The 24592-nt window shown below is 40.3% G+C and overlaps 1 protein-coding gene across 1 annotated transcript in view; it reads right to left on the bottom strand.

Moving 5' to 3' along the window:
* The window catches only part of LOC139717109 (uncharacterized), a 52707-nt gene that overhangs the window by 13898 nt on the left and 14217 nt on the right, over nucleotides 1–24592 (bottom strand). The window contains exons 5-17 of the mRNA XM_071628614.1: nucleotides 24392–24522; nucleotides 22751–22907; nucleotides 14797–14940; nucleotides 13123–13208; nucleotides 12376–12601; nucleotides 11051–11232; nucleotides 10042–10230; nucleotides 9131–9326; nucleotides 8041–8238; nucleotides 5948–7114; nucleotides 1724–2147; nucleotides 1151–1291; nucleotides 794–935 (exon numbers count right to left, since the gene is read on the bottom strand). Of these exons, the coding sequence (XP_071484715.1) occupies nucleotides 794–935; nucleotides 1151–1291; nucleotides 1724–2147; nucleotides 5948–7114; nucleotides 8041–8238; nucleotides 9131–9326; nucleotides 10042–10230; nucleotides 11051–11232; nucleotides 12376–12601; nucleotides 13123–13208; nucleotides 14797–14940; nucleotides 22751–22907; nucleotides 24392–24522 (3383 nt within the window). The remainder of the gene's footprint in view (nucleotides 1–793; nucleotides 936–1150; nucleotides 1292–1723; nucleotides 2148–5947; nucleotides 7115–8040; nucleotides 8239–9130; nucleotides 9327–10041; nucleotides 10231–11050; nucleotides 11233–12375; nucleotides 12602–13122; nucleotides 13209–14796; nucleotides 14941–22750; nucleotides 22908–24391; nucleotides 24523–24592) is intronic.

Genomic DNA, 24592 nt, shown 5'->3' with positions numbered 1-24592 from the left:
CACGCACAAAGAAGCAATAAACCAAACAAACCAACGACACCAAGTGGTGTCTTGCGCTCACCTGACTATCATACATTCATCTGAGTATTGCGAGTTCACCTCACACACTTTCTTGCAGACTATTACCTGAAATAGGCAGAGCAACTTGGGGGGGGGGGGGGCCTTCAGGGGGCATGGTGTTCATTTGTATAGACTATCACGCTGGCAATAATACCTGCCGAGTTTATAGAAAATTTGACCACACATTTAAAAAAAAAAGGTAAAAGGTTTATGCACAATGGAAGACACACGATAGATGACGCACCATGCTCAGCCGAGTCTTTGGCCCAGGTGAGATAAAAAGAAACCAAGGGTTAGGGATATTTTTAGGGTAGGGCAGGTTATGTCAATATATATATATATACATTTTTTTTTTTTTTGGGGGGGGGGGGGAGGGGGGACTTCTTATAATGTTCAGAGGGTTAAGATTAGTTCATTAGTAACTCATCAGGTTTACTGCACTCTTCTCCTTCCAAAGTTGCATGTTTATTGGAACCATTCATGTGATACATCCAGCACAAACAAGGATTAGTTACACAAGGTGTAACGAGTAAACACAGATTGTGAAGAGTGTATTATTAACAAAATGATTATTGATTTTAATAGCATTAAGGCAGTTCAAGCTTTTTAACACAGTGGACTTGCTTTGATAACAGCACATGTTAGTTCATTAGTAGTTCCATGTGAATTTTGTATTAAAGGTATTGATGTGCTTAGCTGTTTCTGGCTACACTAGACTGAGAGTAATGCTGACCTTAATGGATGGCTATAAGAGTCCGGCGCACTGCCTAGTGTCTCCCTACTGACCGTGGCCCGACTGCTCCCAGCACTTGCCAAGTCTGGTCTGTGGACAACAGGTGCAGGCCCAGACACAACTGATAGGTTGATCATTGCACCTGCAGGATACAAAGGAAAATTTCACCTCGATGAAGGAAGTACTTCAACAGTCATTCATTTCATGTTCCTTATCAAGATTGCATTCAAGTACATTACCAAAATAAACAGCACAACTAAAGTTTGTCTCTTTTTTGCTTTACGGCAGTCTCTACATTTTTATTTTTGTCTAGACCATGTTCATTTAGGTACAGCTAGCCAGGTCACAAAGCCTCACCTGCTGACGTGTTGGACCCTGTGGGGCCCACTTTCAACAGGTTTGGAAAGTTGCTGTTTGTAGCATACATGCCAGGCGGAGGAGTAGTTGATGTATTGTAGGAGTTGCCACCACGGGTGTTGAGACGAATCTGGATGCTCCCTGCAGGAAATTTAGGAAACAGTGAATCAAATCAATGAACAGAATAAGCAACGATTTCACTCAGCTCTTTGCATGTTTACACAACTCTGTGGAAATCTAGAAAAGACTTCTGCCCATGATTCAGCATTTGATTTCATCAAAGGGAATGGTATAGACTAATTCCTTCCCCTTCTTCCCCTTTTTGAATTGTGCTGTAATCCATTGAGGACAGATAGATTTTGCTACAACACACATTTCCCATAGACACTTGCCGAGTATACTCGGGACTCGTCCCCAACGGGTAAATATTCTGAAAGGGCAAATCAGTTTGACTAACATTATTCAATCTCATGTATTTTACATTTCTGGAAGTGAGTCTGTGTACACTTGTATACAATATGTGAGAGATGTTATGTAGAGAAGGAGTAGACGGTGAAGAAATGGTAGACTTACCCGACTCTTTTCTCTGTCCTGTATTTGCACTCAGTATTCTCCTGGCGTATCCTCCTTCCATTATTCTCCAGTCTCCCTGTCCCATTGCTGCAGTATTGGAGTTCAATGGCATGTTGCCATGGCGACCACCTCGTATGCTATCATTGTCCATCATGGATAGATTCTGGAGGTCCTGCTCTGCAATGACTAGGTTGTTCATTGTGTGCGTCTCACGTGGTACTGGCCCCTTGCGTGGGGCAAATCGCTGCCTCTGGCTACCTAGGTTGGGCCCCATTCCTACAACAGCTGCATTCTGGGCATTGGAGTAGGTGTGTTCACTGTACTGGGACAGACCTCGTGTAGCCCTGCTTGCTGACTGGGGCCATGGCACCCCTCCTGGGGGCTGAGGCTGGGTCTTTGTCATCCCCACCTGGAAGTTTGAACCCTGTTTGGGTAGTAAAAATGACGACCAGACTCGTATTACTAACAACTTCATATCATTCATGTTCACTAGTACTACAAATGTAGCATCCTGGGCAAGCACCCATTGGTGCACTATATACAATGTATACCATCCTTTAAAAAAGGCCTTGTATCACCATGCGAAATGAAACTCACAGTATGCAAATCAAAGTCATCGGTAAAGAATGGGATTCTAGCAGGAAGCAGTTCACATTTGACTACAAGAGAAATGGCAAGCATGATTTGTGGAGACATGACCACTAACATTATTAATGCTAAAAGTACAAGCATGTAGATGTTTACAGGACATTACTTCAGTATAATGCAAACAAGCCCCTCAAATATTCAAGGAAATGGCACATTCAGAGAATCCTTTCATTTTTCCCTTCCATGCAGATGCACTTGAGGTAAAAAATTGTACACTGATTAATACCGCATGGCCTCCAAACACACTTTTGAAGTTGGCTATAGAACGCTATAACTTCTAACAGCGAAAAAAGTATACAGTCACAATTTGCTTTCATAGACATGCTATCCCTACACCCATCACATATTTTACATAAATCTATAAGGTTTGATTTTACAATCATGCTCACAACATTCTTAGAACCGAACTGAGCTACTTTGACTATGCATTACTTTAAGATCAGAGGAAAAACAAAGAAATTTGTCCAAAAAAAAATCACATCCCAAGAATTTTTCACCCTGAACAGACACAGACTACAAACTAGCCTTAACCCTATTTTAACTGGGGGAGGGGGGGTCAAATTGACCCTCCCTTGACATTTCGCGCCACGATTCCGCGACGCGCAAAGATTTTGCCGAGTCGTTTCATGACTTTTTTCATTGAAGTCTCCCGCATATTTTGAGACCAAATTTGCGACATCCGGGTACACTGTTCTGAAGTTACGCAATGTTTTGAATATGCATGTCAACCTGAAAACAGCTCAAATTCATGATATCGTGTGCAAATCCAATGCAAATTGTGTTTTTTGGTTAAATTGATATAAATTAGATTATTTCAACTTTTAACCATTGAAATTAATCAATTCTAATGTAGATAAGCTTGAAAAAGTGCCTGCAACAAATTTTGGCAAAAAAACAATAGAAAATAAAATGTCGGAAAAAACAATAAAATACATAAGAAATTAAAAAAAAAATAAAACCAAAAGAAATTGATTTTGATTGTGTTATTTGTAAAAAAAAAGAGTTGTTTGATGTGTCGTGAGGAACTCTGACACAAAAATTTAGCAATCCTTCAGTCTTTTTAATGGAGTTATAGGTGAAAATATGATTTCATGCATAAATTTGCATAATTAATTTATTAAAAATAGAAAGCCAATATTTTTCTATTGTATGACCATGTAATCTTGTAGTTGACATCCGATTCTATCTTCAGGCAAAATTTTGCGGCGATCACGCGATCGGCGGCCGAGATCTGAAGGGGGGGGGGGGGTCAAATTGACCCCCCCAGTAAAAACTTGGTCTCAAATAGCCCAGTTAAAATAGGGTTAATGGAAATTAGGTAAATTAGGTTGATAGCATGATAATAATTGTCACAAAATAAACAGATGAATTCTCTAACAAATAGAACATGTAACCGAATATGGGTACAAACTTATTTTGAGATTGATTATGCAACACAATCGATTATAATTCTATTGACAACGCTGCACACTGGAATTGGTCCAACGATCGGACCAGTAAAAATCATTATCGGACCATAACTTTTTCGGGAACGGACAAGTAAAAAATTGAAAAGTGGGTACCTACTCGGCCCACAGATAGGTCCGACCAGTAGAAAAAAATGGGTTAGTGTGCAGCCCTGCTATTGAATTCATAAGCAGTCCGTAATTTTAAAAAAAAAAATCGTAACAGTATCTCAGGAGCAAACATACGTAAATGGCATCATGTCAATAACACTTTAAGTGTTATTGACATAATTATGCCATTTATGTGTTAATAACACTTCCACGCTCAACACTGTATGAACTGCACGTCAAATGTGAGTGTGATGCATACAAAAGACATGAAAGTGAAATGGAAGAGGATATAAATCGAAATAAAAACAGTAGTAACAGAAACTGATGTTAAGGAGAAATTGAACATTAGCAACATTCAGAGAGACAGGAAGGAAGACACACATACAGAAGTAACAAAGAATACAAAACATCAAAGTAGACAGAAAGGTGAGAAACAGGGTTGAGAAAGTAAGGAAATACGTCGTGTCAGGCACTAGGGTGAGGGACCATCACATGCTTTCTGATCAGTCATGTATTTAAACAATAACCATTGTTGCATATTAACATTCCTTAAAGGTGAACAGCTATTGTATTTTGAGCTTTTCCTATGTATTGTACGTAGGACATGAATATCTACATGTAGTCATAACATGGATGCCTGAACATTGGCCAAGCATACTACAATGTATGACATCTACATGCATTTTGAAATGTAGTTATAACAGGCCTGATAGTTTTTACTAGTTCACATAATAAAATGTGTGAGACTTAACCATATCATTGGGTATTATAATGGGTAATGTATATGAGCAGGGGTATGTGTTATATAGGTTTAGCTTACACAATTCACATATTAAAACCAAAACTTTGCTATACGAGATATTAGCATTTGGTGCAGACACAAAAAATATGTTGGTGCAGAAAACAAATTACAAGTGGACATGAGCTAAACTAAATCATTTAGTGGGTGTGACAAAGAGCTTGTTTGAGGTGACAATGTGATGCACATTATTCAAGCAGCTACAAAACTTTGATTTTGTTCGATATATGGCACACATTACATGTACATTGTGCAATGTGGGGAGAGGTTTGAAGCCTTTGATCACCTTCTCACTAAAAGGCTGGAGGTGAAGAGTGTACAATTGCTCTTCACTCTGTCCTATCATCTGTGCCAGAGTATCACATGTACTTTGGGAGAGACCGGTGCCTTGGCTATTTCGAGAAATAGCAGAGTGCTAGAGGAGAACAGAAGTATGCAGGAACAATGATATGAAATGAACATTTAGGGCATGCAAAAAGACAAAAAAACAAAAAAAAAAGGAGAAGAAAAGAAGAATTGGAATGAGACACACTGACCAAGATACAACTCTGTACATTTGCATAGTGATACACAGATTTATGCATGAGATGTTTGCTGGTAGGCAGTGTTTTTGTTTTTTCTAATATTTGAATTTGCAAGCTCTTTTAAAATGTGAAATTAGTAAGAAGAGGGCCTACAAGACTTGAGAAAATTAAAGCTTGTGTAGCTTGATGATGAGTAACAAGGTACAGAAGGTACATTTCAACCTATGTACACACACATATGTATGTTTACGTCATATTATATACAGCAGGCTGCTGATTCAATGGGCAACTGCAGATGTTGTATCAAAGTCATGTGAAACTGTCCACCTCAATTAAAATTTGCCAAATGGAAACCGGAACATAACAATAGTCAACAATTCATACATTGTATACCAACAAGAACGAAATGTTATGAAAACAATTCCAACATCAATAAGCACATGCATAGTCAAACAAAGATGTAATATAATATGAAAGAAAGAAGAGGAATGTGAACTACAATGTATAATTGAAGATGAATAAGTAGCAACACTCTAGTCTCATAAAATATAGAGATTAGAGGCTTTGTCGGCTTGGAAAATCTGGCAACACCTGGAATTAACAACTGCCTGAAGCAAACAACACTTCCAGCTCAGCAACAAAACTCAACTCTGGCTGGAATTCTGGGAATGGAGGTGTCTCTCCTAACACTTTGTACCTCCTTTTTGTCCTGAGGGGATTCAAATTTGATGTCATTGATGTTAAGGTGCAGTCTTCTGCCCCATCTGTGACACTGGTACTTTCCCCTGTCTGAGGTGGCCCCTCCCTCAAGATTCCCATGAGGTACATTGCAACACAGTAAGGGAGGGAGGCCCTCGGGTGACGTCTCAGAATCGACGGCGGTCTCTTTGGGAAGGTCTGAGGATAAGTCCACCTCAGAAAGATCAGAAGGTGACAAACTTTCACTTCCTGAAATGGATGGAAAGTCCCCCATTGTAGCTGGCCTGAGGGGACTGAGAGTGAAGGAGGGTGTGGTCCCAGGGCTAGCCTCCCCCGGTCTGCCCTCTACTGCTCTGTTATTGTTTCGGTTTACAGGAGTTCCATGACTTTTCATGGTAAGCAGAGGTATTGGACTAGAACTTGACTTTCCTGGAGTGTGTGCCTCGGCAGCATCTGTCTTGGCCATATGTCGGGCTGCAAGGGTTTTCTGACAGCTGGTCAGGAACTGGAGTCCAAGTTCAGGAGTGACCAGCTCTCTGGCACACTTCTTCTGTTTCCCACTGGGTATCCACTTCTTTAAGGCCTCTACAGTGAGAACACCACTCATAGCTTCTGAATCTTTTTGTTCACTCAGCACCATAGAACCACCACCATTACCAGGTCTGTGTTTGTTTGCCACCCCGTACTGGTTTGGATACAGGATAGCATTGTGGCAGCTATTGTTGTTTTGATGTTTTTCTTTCCTTGGTGCATCCTTGATGTCTACCCGCTTTGAATCCTGTCTATTTTGGTCACTACCTGGGGTGTGGTTTTGAGGGTCTTGGCTGGAGTAGGACCTAGACCTACTAGAGCTTGGGTCAATGGAAGCAAGGTCATTACTTGCTTCAACCTTTCGGTCACTGTCATTCTTTGGGTAGTAGGAGTGATTGTGCATGTTGTATGAAAATAATTCTGGGATTTGACTAGCAGCAGTTCTTTTTTTGGAAGTCACTGAGCTCCCGACAGCACCAGGTTTGCTATTTGTCTTCTTGTTGCGACTTGCGGGATGGTGACTCGGGGTTTTATGGTACGGCGGCGTGTCAAGATGCAGGTATGCATTCATGCGACCCGCAACAGCACTGTTCCAGTATGGTGCAGAGGATACCAAACCAAGGCGCTGGTATTGCTGCTAAACCATCGATAAGAGAAAGAAAATATCAAGCTACACTCCTGACATTCAGCTACTGCTCTGGTAAAGTATCAAGTATCAAAATGAAGAATGAAACAATCTTGTAGGAAAGTCTAGACTGTTCTTCTCATATTCTCTGATTTTGATGTATATATATCTTTCTCCACTGTCCCTTTTATTTCTCATACATGCTTGACTGTTACCTTATTATGCAGAGTATTGTTCACTTGAACAAGTAAGACCTTAACTTTGTCATCGATTCATAGATAAATAGCTCAAGAATCTTAGATAGGACAGGAAATGAAAGATCCATGAAGAAAAGATGAATGAAACTCTGAATTAATTCCCTCTTGAAAGAATTAATTCTGCATCAGATGAAAATGGTTCCGTTTTTTATAGTTTGAATGGAAACATGAGGAAAAGAGAAACATAAACATGTTCTACATTGTAAGAGTTGTCAAGAGAGACGAAAGCAAGACATAATTATGAGACAAATGAGGATGGGGAAATACAATAACAATTGCCAATCCATTTGGTGTACATAAGGCAGGGAAAAATAATGGAAGAATGAATGCTATCAGTGCTGCATCATTGACTGTGCATTTCTATCTTGTGTTGGACGAAGCTAATGCAAAGCATTATGCTCTGTTTGCTCTGGGTGAAGATGAAACCACGAGTCACAGTGAAAACGTGTACTTGATTTTCTGGAGAAAGGACAGTTTGACCATCACCATAGAACCCTAGCTCACAAACTATCAAGCACTGCACAATCAGACTGCACGAGTCTTCTCAGGAGACTCACATCCCATGATTACTGCAAGCAGAAACAAGCCTCTAGATGCCACCATTATGAAAGTCTTGTGAATACTCCATCGTTCCAAACAACATATAGCATGGTAGGTGATGATAACATGTGAACTTACATTTGGCTGTCGGTCTGCATTCTTCATAACACCCACTGTTCCTGGAGTACAGTGCAGTAACCTGTAGACATGCTCCACGACCCCCAAGCCACGGACAAGGTTGTCTCGTTGCAAAAGGGAACTAATCCTCTCCAACTCTTCTTCTTCTACAATGTCTTGAGGTTTAGTTGAGTCCACAGCTTCATAATCCAGCATGAACTATGAATCAAGATACACAAATTTGTGTGTGATTAAATAAAACATTTTCAGTGTTCACGGACAGCACACAGTACTTCACAAATACATGAAAACAATACAAATGGTGGACATTCATTTTTACTGCATACTAAATATGAACAAACACAAGTTAACCTAAATTCCCCCCACAAGCCCTTAAGACAGCTGAAAATCTATCTATACATGAAGAGCAGGAAATGATACGGAGAGTGATGAAGAGGAAGGATAATTTTTACAAACAATGGAAGGAAAGAAATCTCATAGGACAAAGTATTAAGGCACAGATAACAGTGAGATTTACGCTGTAGGTAAAAAGTCTGACAATGCTTTCTATATTAAAATGAACCTGCCAATCCCAGTTGCGTGTATGCAACATTCACTATCTGTTCAATGACAGTCACTATGAAAGTGCTCTGAAAGTCACATGTGCAACAGTAAAATGAATGGATAATCATTGTACCATCAAAATGCCATATTCTTTGCCTGCACATAAGCACAGTTGTGCATCTTTGAGACTTGTTACATGAAGAGGAGACATACAACGATTATTTTTCTATTTAAACAAGTATTAATCTTCAAATGAAGAACAGCACAACACAACAGAAAGTACACACTTCTACACGGCTTTTAAAACTAAACTACAGCAATCGATACAAATACTTAATGAAGTACAGTGTACCTGCATTGCTCTCATTTGGTTCATTACACAAAGTATGATTCAGGACATTCTCATCCCCTGTCATCTAGCATATAGCTTGATGCACCAATGACAATTCTTCAGAAACCTAAGTAGGTTTCTGAACTAAAATTTCTTTCACCTGGCTCGTGTCACCCTATCATGTGATGTCACTAAAGGATATGCTGAGATAAGTACCTCTGATTGGGACCTTCCATAGGGCCTCTTGCCCATGGCCACCCTGGGAACAGTCGGGCGAAGTCGCCTGCGGTTCCGCCCATCTCCCTGGGGACTCTCTGGTCTGAGACCACCAGAGTCTTTCCTTTCACTCGGCTTCTTCTTCAGCATCATTTCTAACTTCTCTTGCTTGGCACGAATCTCTTCCCTCTGTTGTCTGAACAGCCATGGACAAGGAGATTGGATGAGGGGTATACATATAAATAGTCAAATTGACGAAGTTCTTACATCTAGTTATCTTTTTAGGCAACTGATTACACATAGCCCTACATCGACGTAAATAAGCACTGAATTAATCAGTGTTTAGTAGCAGAGATGGCAACAGAAATCATAGGGTGGGCAGAAGCTTGGTGGTCTAATGGATAAGACGCCTGTCCAGTGATCACGAAGTTGTAGGTTTGAACCCTGCCCAATTATGTATGCCCATGATTTCATTTGTCATGGCTACTACTAAACACTCATAAATTCAGTGCTACTTTTATTTACATTGATGTAGGACAATTTGTCAATCAGTTGCATGTAGATATGTTTCAGGGGAAAAACAATATCTTGTATCAATCTAAATATCAAATATCATGACAGGGCTGTCCATCAAAACAGAATTTACAAGCCTGCTAGATAAAATCCAAGGCAGATGTCAGCACTGCAGAAATCAAGACCACAGTTGTTCATCACCTTTTTTTAAGTGCCTTTACACATCCAGCATACCATTAAATTATGCTTTTTTGTACACTGTATGTGAGGATGAAGGTCTGACATACATGTACAAGATTATTTCAGGGTATTCAACAAACAACCTATGGCATGGTCAATAATGAGTCTGATTCTTGCACAAGCAATGATTTTTGAATACACGTGTATGACCTACTTACCTGGCACACTCTCCCCTGGCCTTAGAGGCTGCTGTCTCCTGGAAGAGTGAACCGCTGTGCTGGAAGTACTTGTCATACTTTTCCGAGTCCTCAGTAGGGTAGATACGAGTGAAGCCTCCGATGTGTGCCTCTTCATACTTGAGCTGGGCCTCAGCAGCCTTGTCATAGGAATCCTCATACTCCTCTTTCCTAGGGTCAAAAGGTCAACGGCATTCAGACTACATTCATTCTGGCTTCACATAATCATATCACATGAATTCACATAAACCATTTAATAGGCTAATAGAATATTCTTTCCAAATGCTACAAAGAAAAAAAATAGTTATGTAGTAATACCACAAGTAAATTTAATTCAAGACCAAAGATTATGAATCTTACTGTAAGAGCCCAATCTAAATGGTGAACAGTCATATAGAATTATAATGCCAATTCATATAAACAGTGCTGACAAGAGTTTATCCTCAAATCATGGTATGATTTCCTATACACAATAAATACTGTCTGAAACTTTCTACAACTTTTCAAATAACATAATAACAAAAAAACATTTGCCTTTGATTGCATTACAATGAATGATATATGACCCAATATATTATGTCACAATATAAAATGTCTGGAATAACTTCCTGCTGATATTGAAATTTTAAACACAGGCTTGATGAAGTTTGCCTTGTTCTACTCAAAGTGTGCGAGGATGTGTGTACTGTAAATCCTGTTTTCCTTTACAAAAGAAAAATAAAGGAAGAATGGGTAAATATTTAAAACAAAAATCATCTCAAGCGTGTTCAATTGAGGAAATTCGATCATAACATGGGACGCAGCCATGGCCCGTTTGATACACTCAATGATTCTAATAATACACTAGCTTTTATATCAGCCTTTCCCACCATGTTAAGGTTATCAAAGCACTATACAACCTTGCTCGTGAGCAAAGGCATGGGGGGGGGGGGGCTACGAGTACAATGATGGGCAGGGGTGGGGGAGGAACAGCGACTGAAGAGAAGAATACCTGAATTCTTTGGGCTTGGAGCGAGCCATGAGTCGTTCCTTGATCTTACGCCTCTCCTCCTCCATACACTTCTTGCGATCAAAGGGCGTCAGGTTGACAATGTTCATAGTGTCAAAGAGTAGTCCCTCCTTCACTTCCTTGTCCAGCTTGGCATCTGTGTGGAAGCTGGGTGAGTGGTTCACCTGGTGACACCAGACAAAGATACGTACATCAGACAAAACTTAAAGGATACAGGTACTTTTCTTCACTGATACATTGTCTTCAATATTAAAATATCCTACTAGGTAATGACTGACCTGTCTATTGCTACATGTAGAAGAAACAACAACAACAACAACAACAACAACAACAACAACAACAACAACAACAACAACAACAACAACAACAACAACAACAACAACAACAACAACAACAACAACAACAACAACAACAACAACAACAACAACACCACCACCACCACCACCACCACAAGGTGACTTCTTTGTATCCTAAAATTGAAGTATGGCAAAATATTGTGAAGTATTTCATAGCTTATTTCCTGTCAGGTTCGCTGGTTCACAAGACATGTCCCCCAATTCTTTGTAAAGGATATCTAATATTTAAATCTTTGCAACTGACACTATTCACATACATAATATGCTTTTCGCTCAACTTCTCTCATTCATTTTCTCAAAGTTATTGTGGAAGTCATTGAGGTACTGTAAAATGAGAAATGTTCGCGTGCATTTTAATTTCGCGAATTTCGCGAGCGCCAAGATTCGTGAAATTAAAATGCACGCGAAATGTCTTTATCTACACTATATGTATTGAACGCAAGAGGCAATTCGCGAAAATTTCTTGCCACGAAAAAGGCCGTCGGCTCCAATTCGCGAAAATTTCGTGCCGTGAATATATCATGTTTTACAGTACATGATTTTCTACCTCCACTGTTAAAGGTCTTGTTTACCTTTGGAAGAGTGATTTATAAAAATGTTCAAGATATCACTTTTGAAGCATACATTATGTAGGTAAGTTGTATCACAAGACATCCTACCATATACAATTTTTGCAATAACACCTATATAAGGAGAAATCAGTATTTTTCTCATTAAACCATAACTGTAGCGGGTTTAGTCTGGAAACATTTTTATTATAACTATTGTTCACATTTTGTATATTCAACAATACTTAACATCGATTATACTGGTTCAAATCATTATATTGACTGTTTCTATCCTTAGCTCACACTTTAGAACTATTCTAAAGCACTAGTGCTAGGGTTTTGTTTCATCTGCAAATGGTAAATTATGCCTTTACATGTGACTGTTTAGTGTTCCTGTTTTTACCTCTATCAACCATGGCTTGAGCTTCTTGTCCAGCATGACGTCAAATCCAAGGATCTCAAAGCAGCCACTGCCTTTGATGTGGTTGGGGAAACAGGTGCGGTAGTTGTGTTTGAGCACTGGGTGAGCTGTGATCAGAGTCTTGATGATGACATCATAGATGTCTGCCCAGATCTTCTCTACACTGTATCCATTGCTCTCAAACCATTCGTTTACCGTTGTAATACGCCTGTACATAAAAATCATAGTAAAGCAGAGGTACATATCAAATTATTTGGGCGGCATGCTTTTGGTAGTAAACAAATACAAACTATGATGAATGCAAAATAAAGAAAAAGAAAAAATATATAATAATAATAATAATAATAATAATAATAATAATAATAATAATAATAATAATAATAACAATTGATTGAAAAGAATAACAATTTTCCAAGTCTCTCAAATGAATTTGAAGCTAACAACTTTTAAAAGTCCACTTTCAAGTGAGATTTACTTCATGAATGCAAAGTCCTACATTGTAAACACAAATATGTATTATCAAACAACAAGTTTTATGTCCCTTACAGAATTGATAACATCTTATCAAATCTAGCAATAATTGTACTTGTGGATTATAGCGCAGAAATTGACAGCATGATGTGATGAAAAACAAAAAACTGAGCTCTGGTCGTAAAGCATAATGAATATCTTCTGAACACACTGGCCTCGGAAGGAGAAATTTGAATAATCTGCTTCACAAGCACATACCTCTTAGAGCCACTTTCGTCATCACGCACAAAATCTGAGCTGTGTTTGTTAATGGCGTAGTTTGTGAGATGCATGCATACTTCGTCCTGCAAGAAAGAGAGAATGGAAATCCTGATGTAAACGCTGGTCAGTCAGTGGGCCACAGTGGTACTTCTTGACTTTAGAGAAGATTGCCTCACATTTTACCAAAGTTTTGAAGCACTGGACTATGCTAAACTTTCTAGCAACAAGTTGTCAATACATATCACCATTACAGATGTTAGTTGGTCTTCTATCCCAAATGGTCACTGGTTCTCTAATGCTGCCTTCAGGCTTCATATTCATCAAACTCCATGTCTATCTCATAAACGAAGTACAGTCAAACCTGTCTTTAAATAGCGGCCACATATCTGAAGCTGCTGCCTGTCACATCATCATTATCACCATTATTATCATCACCAGTTTTAATCCGGGTCTGTACCTCATAAGGGAGGTGGCCATACTTATACCTTACTCTAACACCAACAGCTCTCACACCTTCCCGCCATCTCCCCTGACATGGGGCATCCTCAATACTCAAGACTACAAATCTTGTACCTTCTCAAGCTTATCCTCCACCTGTTTCTTCCACGTTTTCTTTGTTAGTCCTTCCTTTCATGGCTCATTCATTTCAAACTCTAGCACTTTCCTCAGGACATCATTCTCATTCTTCCTCGACACATACCATCACCACTGCATTCCAATGTATACAAACACTATAAATAAATCCCCCTCCTTCCCAATAAGCATATTAAAGACCCTGCCTACAGCCACCTGTCTATGGCAGCCACTTTTTTGTCTTCCTTGAGAGGCCTCTGTAGACAAGTGTGACTGTATGTCATCAATGACACAAGTTTCACATCATATATTTCCAAGAAGGATATTCAATGTCCAACACACAGATTAAAGTATAGGCTAACATACAGAACTTTAAACAATATGTTTGCAATGCAGTATACTGGAAAACAACAGTTACTGCTGTACAAACTTTCAATGAAAAGCTGACCAACTCTAACTACTTTTGCTTTCATTGTTTTTGACATACAATGTACTATATGTATCTGAGAGCATGCCATAAATCACATAGACTGTGCCAAGACATTGAGATATAGGTTTACTCAAAATGTTGTAAATTTCAGCCTTTCAATGTACCCATATGTCCTGCACTGATTAAATTTCCTTGTATGTGGATTTAGACTTATTCTTTTTTTTTACAGAATAAGTCATATAACAAATACAGTACATCTGGTTATATAGAAAACTGCAAGAAACTCAAGCCTTACAACATCTTTTGATATCTGCATCCAGTATCCTACATAAAATGCATCTGATTAGACTCACATATTAACTTGGTCTTTTGGTTTCCTAATCTAATTTATTCCTTAACCCAATGAAGATGAGTCCCGAGAATATTCGGCAGGTGTCTGTATGGAAATGTGTGTAATAGCAAAAGAAGTCCATTCTTGACAGGTTAACATCTGCCAATGACTACTTTTCCATGGCATAGTTAACAATGAGGATATAATAAAAGTGCCTTCCGTTTGATATCCTTCATTTCATCAACCTGTGAGAGAGATTTTAAAGATACAAATTTCATCATAATTCAAACACAAAAGTAACATATTTGTTGTACATACAAACATAGGATTGACTCACCATGTTTGAATTGGTTGGTTCAGTGTACTTCACTGTAGCAAACCGGACCAGCCCATCCTTGTACACATATATCCTAAACGGATCACAAGACGTCACCACAACATAGATCCTGTAGTCGAACTTGTAACCATCGATGAGGAAAGGCTAAGAAGACAAAATGAAGCAATGGATGAATTAAGTAATGTTACGACCAAAATCACTCCGAGAATGATCGCACAAAAGAAACAATCAACTGATGTTCAGGCGGTTTATTAACAGTGATATTGTGGGTACAGACTGGTAATCGGCGTCACATCAGTACAATAATGATCACGAGAAACAAATATAAGTCAGTAATGGAATTACTTACATAGGCATTACACGCAATATCCCTGGAAATGTCCAAATACGATGTTCGATGCACAAATGAATGATCCGCGATGCACCGATGAATGATTCCTCCGACGTAACTCCAGAGGCGCAGGTTACGATCTCGGTATAGATCCGGGGTAAAATCCACGATATATGTCCACGGCGAAACGTGCAGAGTCCAAACGTTGTGACGACCACGTCCAGTTGATGCGTTGAATGATGATTCACTTAATAATGTTCAGCTAGGAATCCAGCCCGTCACAGCTTTGCCGTAGCAATGTCCATTGATACAAAAATATGGAGTCCAATGAAGGCACATTAATTCTCTGTAGGCAAAATGTCTCCCAGGCCAAGTATCTCCACAAACATAACAGGTCAGCAGGTAACACAGGACTGACTATAACAAGTCGCTTCAGAGCCAGAAGTGACGTAACTCTCAGAGCAGAGGTGTTGGGTACTCTGCCTACTGCAGAATTTCTCTGGCTTATATACTATCCATTCACCCCCTTCTAGCACATTCTATAACTCTCTCCAACCTACTAGCCAGTCCAAGTTCCAGGAAACCTGGATGACTCACTGCCTAACTATGTACAAAACATCACTGCCAAGAATAACTACCAATCACATTGGGCTACAGGGACAGTGCCTCACTCAGCCAAATATGTTAGCACTTCCCAGAACTTTCTGGAATGGGTGAAATCATTCTAGATTGAGTGAGCTATAATGTATTTCCTGTTACATGCATGTACTGTATAGCTACATTGTATACCACCTAGAAAATTCTCCACTTATCTGGTCAGCCTGTATGTACTATATCTATACCACATAGAATGTTCTCCATTAATCTGGTCAACCTGTGTACATACACATTAAAACAGCCATGCATACAGTACATCATACATGTACATAACTACTAGTGTGTACATTTGTGACACCATCCCCCATGGGAAAAAGAAAGCCTTGCCGTAGCAAGGGTTTCTTTTACCTTCACAATTTCTCATTATTATTTACAATAAATGTGAGGTAAAATCCAAGTCAAGCTACAATAATCACATACTATCACATGCCTTTTGGATAGCTGTATTAATTCCATGTTCTCTTTTCATGGATACTATTTACAATGATATTGCTTGGATTCTCGGAGCTTATACAATCATATCAAACTGTTTTGCACACATTAATGAATATGCTTAACACATACACTGGAAATGATATGCGGTGAAAACTTTTCACCTTTGATACTCTCTTCATGTTACACTCTTGACAGAGCGTCGGCAATTACATTGTTTTTGCCTGCCACATGTTTGATTTTGAGTGCATATGGCTGCGTCATCATGCTCCATCTGAACAACCTGTTGTTCTTCATTTTGAACCGGTCTAAAAAGACCAAGGGGTTGTGGTCAGTATAGACCGTGATCTCCCCTTTGCTATTTGTCAAGTACACTTCGTATTGCTGGAGAGCAAGGATGAGACTGAGAGCCTCCTTCTCAATTGTGGAGTACTTCTTTTGGTATGCGTTCAATTTTTTGGAGAAGTAGCTAACTGGTCGTTCAGTGCCTTCTTCATTTTCTTGGAGCAAAACCGCTCCCACTCCTACATCGCTAGCATCTATTGCCACCTTGAATGGCTTTGCGAAGTCAGGAGCTGCCAAAACAGGCTCATTAGCAAGGACTGCCTTTAGTTTCTCGAAGGCTCTTTGACACTTATCAGTCCAGGTGTACTTTGCCTTGCCCTTCAGCAGGTTTGTTAGGGGGGTGACTACAGTGCTGAAATTCGGTACAAATTTCCTGTAGAAACCAGCCATGCCCAGAAATCTGAGCAACTCCTTCTTGGATTGGGGGATGGGAAAGCCTAGTATAGCCTCTACCTTGGCTTCTCTTGGCAATACTTGTCCCTGACCGACTACATGCCCGAGATACACCACTTTGGCCTTTGCAAATTCACTCTTTGCCAGATTAATCACCAATCCGGCCTCCCTGAGTCGATCAAAAAGTTGCCGCAAGTGTGTAATGTGCTCCTCCCACGTGTCACTGTACACTAGGATGTCATCAATGTATACTACACAATTGTCAAGTCCAGCAATGATTTGGTTTGTCAGCCGTTGGAAGGTGGCCGGAGCATTTTTCATGCCGAATGGCATTACTTTGCATTGGAACAAGCCATCTGGTGTAGCAAAGGCGGAAATCTCTCTGGCTTTGTCGGTCAAGGGCACCTGCCAGTATCCCTTAAGAAGGTCTATTTTACTGACATATGCAGAATTTCCGACCCTGTCAATGCAGTCTTCAAGTCTAGGAATGGGGAAAGAATCAGTTTTCGTTACGGCATTCACCTTTCGGTAATCTATGCAGAATCTTTGAGACCCATCCGGTTTGGGCACCATGACGATTGGGGAGCTCCAACTGCTTTTACTAGGTTCTATTATGTCATTGTCTAGCATGTATTGAACCTCTTCCCTTACTTTTTGCAGTTTGCTCGGGTTTAACCTGTAAGGGTTTTGCTTGATAGGGTCAGCATCTCCTACATCAACATCATGTACAGCCAGAGGGGTGCAGCCTGGTTTGTCCTTACACAATTCTTCGTACTCATGTAACAGACTAGTCACATCTTTCCTCTGATCATCAGGTAGGTAGTTCAGTGCCTCATCTACTTTCCCTAACATCTCTGAGTTAGACAACCTGGCACTAGAGGGCTCACTTCCATTCTCATCTTGAGCTTCTCCCTCTTCATCTACTTCTTCTTCTACCACCTGGGTTACACCTACCGGCTGACTAGCCTTTCTCTCATAGTACTCTTTCAGCATGTTTACGTGACACACCCTCTGATCTTTGCGTCTGTCTGGCGTACTGATCACATAGTTCACATCATTGAGTTTCTTTTTGACACAGTATGGGCCACTGAACTTGGCTTTCAGTGGTTCACCTTGTATGGGCAGCAGTACAAGAACTTTGTCACCTGGGTTGAAAGTTCGGGCTTTGGCATTTTTGTCTGCCTTTCTCTTCATAGAGTCTTGTGACACTTTCAAGTGTTCCCTAGCTACCTCACAAGCCTTTGAAAGCCTTTCACGAAACTTTGACACGTAGTCAAGTAGGTGGACCTCATCATCCTCCGTCATGAATTTCTCTTTGATGAGCTTCAGTGGGCCCCTGACTTCATGACCGTACACCAACTCAAATGGGCTGAAACCCGTCGACTCGTTTGGGGAGTCCCTCGTTGCAAACAGCAGGAAAGGGATGCCCTTATCCCAATCCTCGGGATACTCCTCACAAAATGCCCTAATCATTGTCTTTAGGGTCTGGTGGTAGCGCTCCAACGCACCTTGGGATTGGGGATGATAAGCTGACGACTTCAGCTGCTTCACACCCAAACGATACATCACCTCTTGAAATATGCCTGACATGAAATTTGACCCTTGGTCAGACTGCACTTCCTTGGGCAACCCATACCTAGTGAAAAACTGCACTAGAACATCTACCACAGTCTTAGCAGTGATATTTCTCAATGGGATAGCCTCTGGAAACCGTGTAGACATATCCATGATTGTCAAGAGGTACTTGTGACCCGACCTAGTCCTAGGCAAAGGTCCAACACAGTCAACTAGAACCCGACTGAATGGTTCTTCAAACGCAGGTATCGGAATCAATGGCGCCGGCTTCACCGAATGCTGTGGTTTACCAGCCACCTGACATGTGTGACAAGTCTTGCAAAACTCAGCCACATCCACATTCAACCCCGGCCAATAAAAATGCCTCATGATCCGATCCTTTGTCTTTCTGACGCCTAAATGGCCGCCAACAGGTAACTCGTGAGCAATCCTCAAGATCTCACCGCGGTAACTGGGAGGGACAACAACTTGACGGACCACCGTCCAATCCTCATCAGCTGGCCTATGGGGAGGTCTCCACTTCCTCATCAAAATGCCATCTTTGACATAATAGCACTCAGGGACCTTTTCAGCCTCAGCCTCAGAACACGCCGTCTGAGACAAGCCTTTCAACTCAGAGTCTGCCTGCTGTGCTTCAACCAAGGAAGACTTGCTAAACAGCCCATCACTGTTAGCCTTGGAGCCTAATACAGCAACCCCATCATTCAAATCCTTGAAAAAAGGTTTCTGCCAACCAAACACCGGAATTCTCCTCCACATCAACAGAATCCGCATCATCTTGAACAGCTCTACGAGCCTGAGACCTAGTCACAACACAATCTGGGAAAATCCCAGGAAACTCCTCCTGCAACTGCTCAGTTTCAGCAACCACCACTGGTTTCTCCGAAACAACTGGAGACGCAACTACCTTGTCCCCAGCCAAGTCATTCCCCAACAGGAAGTCAATGCCTGCCATGGGCAACTCGGGAACAACTCCAACAGTCACAGGACCAGAAACTAGGTCACACTTCAAATCCACTCTATACAGTGGCACTGACATATAACTGCCATCAACAGTCTGAATCAAGACTTTTGCATTCACTGCACTATCTGGTGGAAAAGTCATACCACCATCCACCATCAACGACTGAGAGGCCCCCGTATCCCGCAGGATGACTACTGGCTTACCTGCCTCACCAGAAGTACATGGGGTCACCTCACCATCAAACAAAAAGCTACGATAGCTCTCATCCACCTGCTTCAGCCTATCTTTGACTTTGGGAGATTGACTTTCAATGGCCTGTGTTTCACTGAACGGGACACTGTTTTCGGGTAGGACAGTTTTTGACATAACAAATCCCAAGTCCTTCTTTGTTTTGTTTTGCAACTTCCAACACTGTGACTTTACATGCCCTGTCTTGTTACAGTGAAAACATTTGATGACATTTGCACTTGTACTGGACCCTTTGTCAGATTGAGGCTTTGGTGCCGATGAAGTGTCAGAACTCGTGCCTTTTTCAGGACCAGCATTCTTTGGATTGCTCGACTGATTTTTGTCTCTCTTATTTCCAGAGAAATTCCTGAAAGGTGGTCTGTTGTCATTTCTGTGGGTCAGCTCATACTCATCAGCCATCAAGGCTGCTTTATGCAAACTTGTCACTTTGTGATCATCCAAATGTGACCTCACACTGAAAGCAACACTCTTTTTGAATTCTTCCAAGAGAACAACCTCACGTAGGTTATCAAAGTCCTGATCCACCTTCAGGGATCTGTACCACCTATCAAACGTCATTTCTTTTTCACGAGCAAACTCAACATGTGTCTGGCCTGGTCTGCGGTACGAATTTCTGAACTTGTGTCTGTACGCCTCTGGCACCAACTCATAAGCATTCAACACTGCTTTCTTGACTGTAGCATAGTCACGTGATTGCTCTTCAGAGAGAGATGAGTACACATCGGCTGCTTTGCCGACAAACACACTTTGAAGGAGCAAGGGCCAAAATTCCTGTGGCCAGTTCAAACTGTTAGCCACCTTCTCAAATGACACAAAGTATGCATCAACCCTGTTTTCTTCAAACTTTGGCACCAATCGAATGTTCTTGGCCAAATCAAATTCAGGGGGAGCCCTTTCACGATTTCCAACAGTCTGTGCATGAGTCAATTCCATCTCACGCAATTTCATTTGTTGCTCCATTTCAAATTTTCTCATTTCCATTTGTTCTTTCTCCCTCTCTCTTTCTAATCTCATCTTCTCTTTCTCTATTTCCAATCTAGCAAGCTCAAGCCGTGTTTGATCTGAAATTTGAGCTTGATCTGGAGTGTCAATTTCTTCTTTGAGCTCCATGTGACCAGCTACTAAGTCAAGAATTTCTGCCTTTCTTGCACCTTGTGGAACATCTACACTTAAATGCTGTGCAATAGCAGTCAAATCACATTTGCGTAACCTTTGCAAATCTTTGAGGGACAAATCTGTCCTCTGAACAAATGCCTGAACATCCATTGTACTGATTGACATTGTCACATGTATTACACACAATATACAATTGAACAATCAACTCACTGGTATTTTTGTCTGTACCAATATTCTGGCTTCCGGAACGTTCCAAATTCTAAGTTTTGGCTTAAATTCACTTCCCGGACACAAGCCCCCAATTTTGTTACGACCAAAATCACTCCGAGAATGATCGCACAAAAGAAACAATCAACTGATGTTCAGGCGGTTTATTAACAGTGATATTGTGGGTACAGACTGGTAATCGGCGTCACATCAGTACAATAATGATCACGAGAAACAAATATAAGTCAGTAATGGAATTACTTACATAGGCATTACACGCAATATCCCTGGAAATGTCCAAATACGATGTTCGATGCACAAATGAATGATCCGCGATGCACCGATGAATGATTCCTCCGACGTAACTCCAGAGGCGCAGGTTACGATCTCGGTATAGATCCGGGGTAAAATCCACGATATATGTCCACGGCGAAACGTGCAGAGTCCAAACGTTGTGACGACCACGTCCAGTTGATGCGTTGAATGATGATTCACTTAATAATGTTCAGCTAGGAATCCAGCCCGTCACAGCTTTGCCGTAGCAATGTCCATTGATACAAAAATATGGAGTCCAATGAAGGCACATTAATTCTCTGTAGGCAAAATGTCTCCCAGGCCAAGTATCTCCACAAACATAACAGGTCAGCAGGTAACACAGGACTGACTATAACAAGTCGCTTCAGAGCCAGAAGTGACGTAACTCTCAGAGCAGAGGTGTTGGGTACTCTGCCTACTGCAGAATTTCTCTGGCTTATATACTATCCATTCACCCCCTTCTAGCACATTCTATAACTCTCTCCAACCTACTAGCCAGTCCAAGTTCCAGGAAACCTGGATGACTCACTGCCTAACTATGTACAAAACATCACTGCCAAGAATAACTACCAATCACATTGGGCTACAGGGACAGTGCCTCACTCAGCCAAATATGTTAGCACTTCCCAGAACTTTCTGGAATGGGTGAAATCATTCTAGATTGAGTGAGCTATAATGTATTTCCTGTTACATGCATGTACTGTATAGCTACATTGTATACCACCTAGAAAATTCTCCACTTATCTGGTCAGCCTGTATGTACTATATCTATACCACATAGAATGTTCTCCATTAATCTGGTCAACCTGTGTACATACACATTAAAACAGCCATGCATACAGTACATCATACATGTACATAACTACTAGTGTGTACATTTGTGACAGTAACAAGCTTCCAGTTTAGGTGTTGGAGAAAGAAATCTATACATATGCGTTGTACATTTGACAGACTGCAATACCAACTTCTGTGGTCAAGCAACAAGTGTACTGCAAAACCAGAAATATTTACAGCATGAAACATTCACTACTTGCAGACCATAAAAGATTATGAGTATACTTTATGTATCAGTATTCAGTGCACTGCATTGACAAAAAGTTAAGCATGCATTTTACTTTCTCCAATCTTGGCAACTTGCAAAATTTGCAAAAGTTTCATACAACGCAATTGTACATGCAAAAATGTATGGTTTTACAATATATTTCCTAAGCTGTATTCAAGCCCATTACTAAAAAATAACAACAAACAAATACAATGACCTGTATCATATGTCAGTTAATTTGTCCACTGAATGAAAGTACTACCCTCAATAATATCTAATATCTACTAGTACTAGTGATACAGAATCACTACTCAGCTGCAAGACCCACCTTGGAGAGGTATTGCTGGCACACCATATGTTCCCCTGGCTTGATGTCCTTTGGATTCCTAGTGATAAAAATACCTTTGCCCTGGCACCCACTCTCTGGTTTGCAGATGTAAGTCTTGTTCTTCTTGGTCCGACAAAATGCTTGATAGTCACCGTAGCTGCATCAAAAGCATAAGAGTGCACATCCTGTTACATTACAGGAATTACACAGCTACATGTACATGTAGCCACATCTCATTGACAAGACAAGCTGTCACACATACAAATGTACTGCCTCTGCATGCAAATTGAGTTCTTTTTCCTGATACAAAATAAACACATGGGACAAACTTTAATCAAAGAATTTAAGTTTTCATTATCACTATGCATTCCGAAGCATGCTTCAACTCAAACTCAACATTTCTAGCAACTTATTTAGGTATGAAATATTGTATTTAACCCAAATGTAATAAAGAAAAATAAAATATGTTTAATAGCAATGTATCCCTTGTTGCCTAAATCATCTTACATGAATGTGGTTTCCTGATTATAAGCCTTGATCAATTCTCTTTAAAATGTGTCATTTGGAATGTGCAGTCCTTCTGAATATACAGAAATGTACAGCTGTAATAGATGGAAAGCTGCAAAATCTGGCATCTTTACATCTCACAAATGACCACGCAGCGATCCACAGCTGTATCTCACACAAATATTATTCAAGGTAAATATCATCTCACACACAAAAGTGATATCATTAAATGTCTTTAGACTTTATCAATAACCATCTGATCATCATTCAAATACAGTTTGTCCCTTGAAGAAAAAAACAACACATGTGCTGTCACCTAGGCACTATCCAAAACATATTGCATCTTCAAGAATTACATGTACACTGTATGGAAACGTCTGTGCTGAAAACAATGCATTTTGAAATATTTCACTTCAGACTTTCTTCTATGCTCAAATTCAATGATTACATAATGACAGCAGACGGCAAATCCTTGGAAAGCATGATAATTTGATGAGACAAGGTTTGTTTGTTTGTTTGTTTTTTTTTAATAAATCCGCCCCAAAACGTCATCCTTCAAACCTGAATTACAGATTAAAACTTTTTTTAATGGGGTTTATACCACTGGATGCATATTTGTTTCCTTGTCACATTGACAACTACCTACATTGTACCATCAAAATGTGGATTGTGATGATATTCAAAGAACATGATAATTACATGTAGTATGTCACTCAACCTTTTAAGTTTTTTATTGATCTTACAGATGAAATAGGACACAGAACTTTTTTTCTATTTTTTTGGTTCCCAATTCTAAAATGCTGCATTTTATTTGCCAAGCCTACAAGTCAGGAAATAGGAATACAGCTGTAACTGAGAGAAAATAATACAGAAGCAGGATTTTTCTTTCAATTTCCCATTTATCACTAGGTGTTGACAAAATAGGAACACAAGAGTGAAATAAAGATTTTTCTTTTTCTAAGAAACAGGAATGTTTAGCTATTAAATGGGAACAGCAATATCATTGTTCCATTTAAAACACTAACAGGTGTCCAGTAAAAGGCTGCAAATGGCATTATTGATTTTCTGATCTTCACAATTTCACAGGTGAAGAGAGTCAAAGACTGATGCAGACTACAAGAAATATACACTCACTCTGCGGGCAGAACCCAGGTCCTGGGAAAGATAGCATAGTCTTTGGGGAACAGCTTGAGCAGTCGGGTCATGTTGCGCGCAAGGAGATCTTTGCGGCAGATTTCAGTCATGCCAGGAAAGTGGTTGACTTTCTACACAGCAGCACAAAAACAAAAACAGAAGGCACAAACAAGAGGAAATTGGATTAGGGTTACGCTAGAG

Source organism: Diadema antillarum, unplaced genomic scaffold, assembly GCF_040938485.1.
Source record: "Diadema antillarum isolate AM-2024a unplaced genomic scaffold, OU_Dant_1.0 scf00000071, whole genome shotgun sequence".
Taxonomy (NCBI): domain Eukaryota; kingdom Metazoa; phylum Echinodermata; class Echinoidea; order Diadematoida; family Diadematidae; genus Diadema; species Diadema antillarum.
The sequence above is the reverse complement of the archived record's forward strand: the minus strand, read 5'-3'. Positions and strand labels throughout refer to the sequence as shown.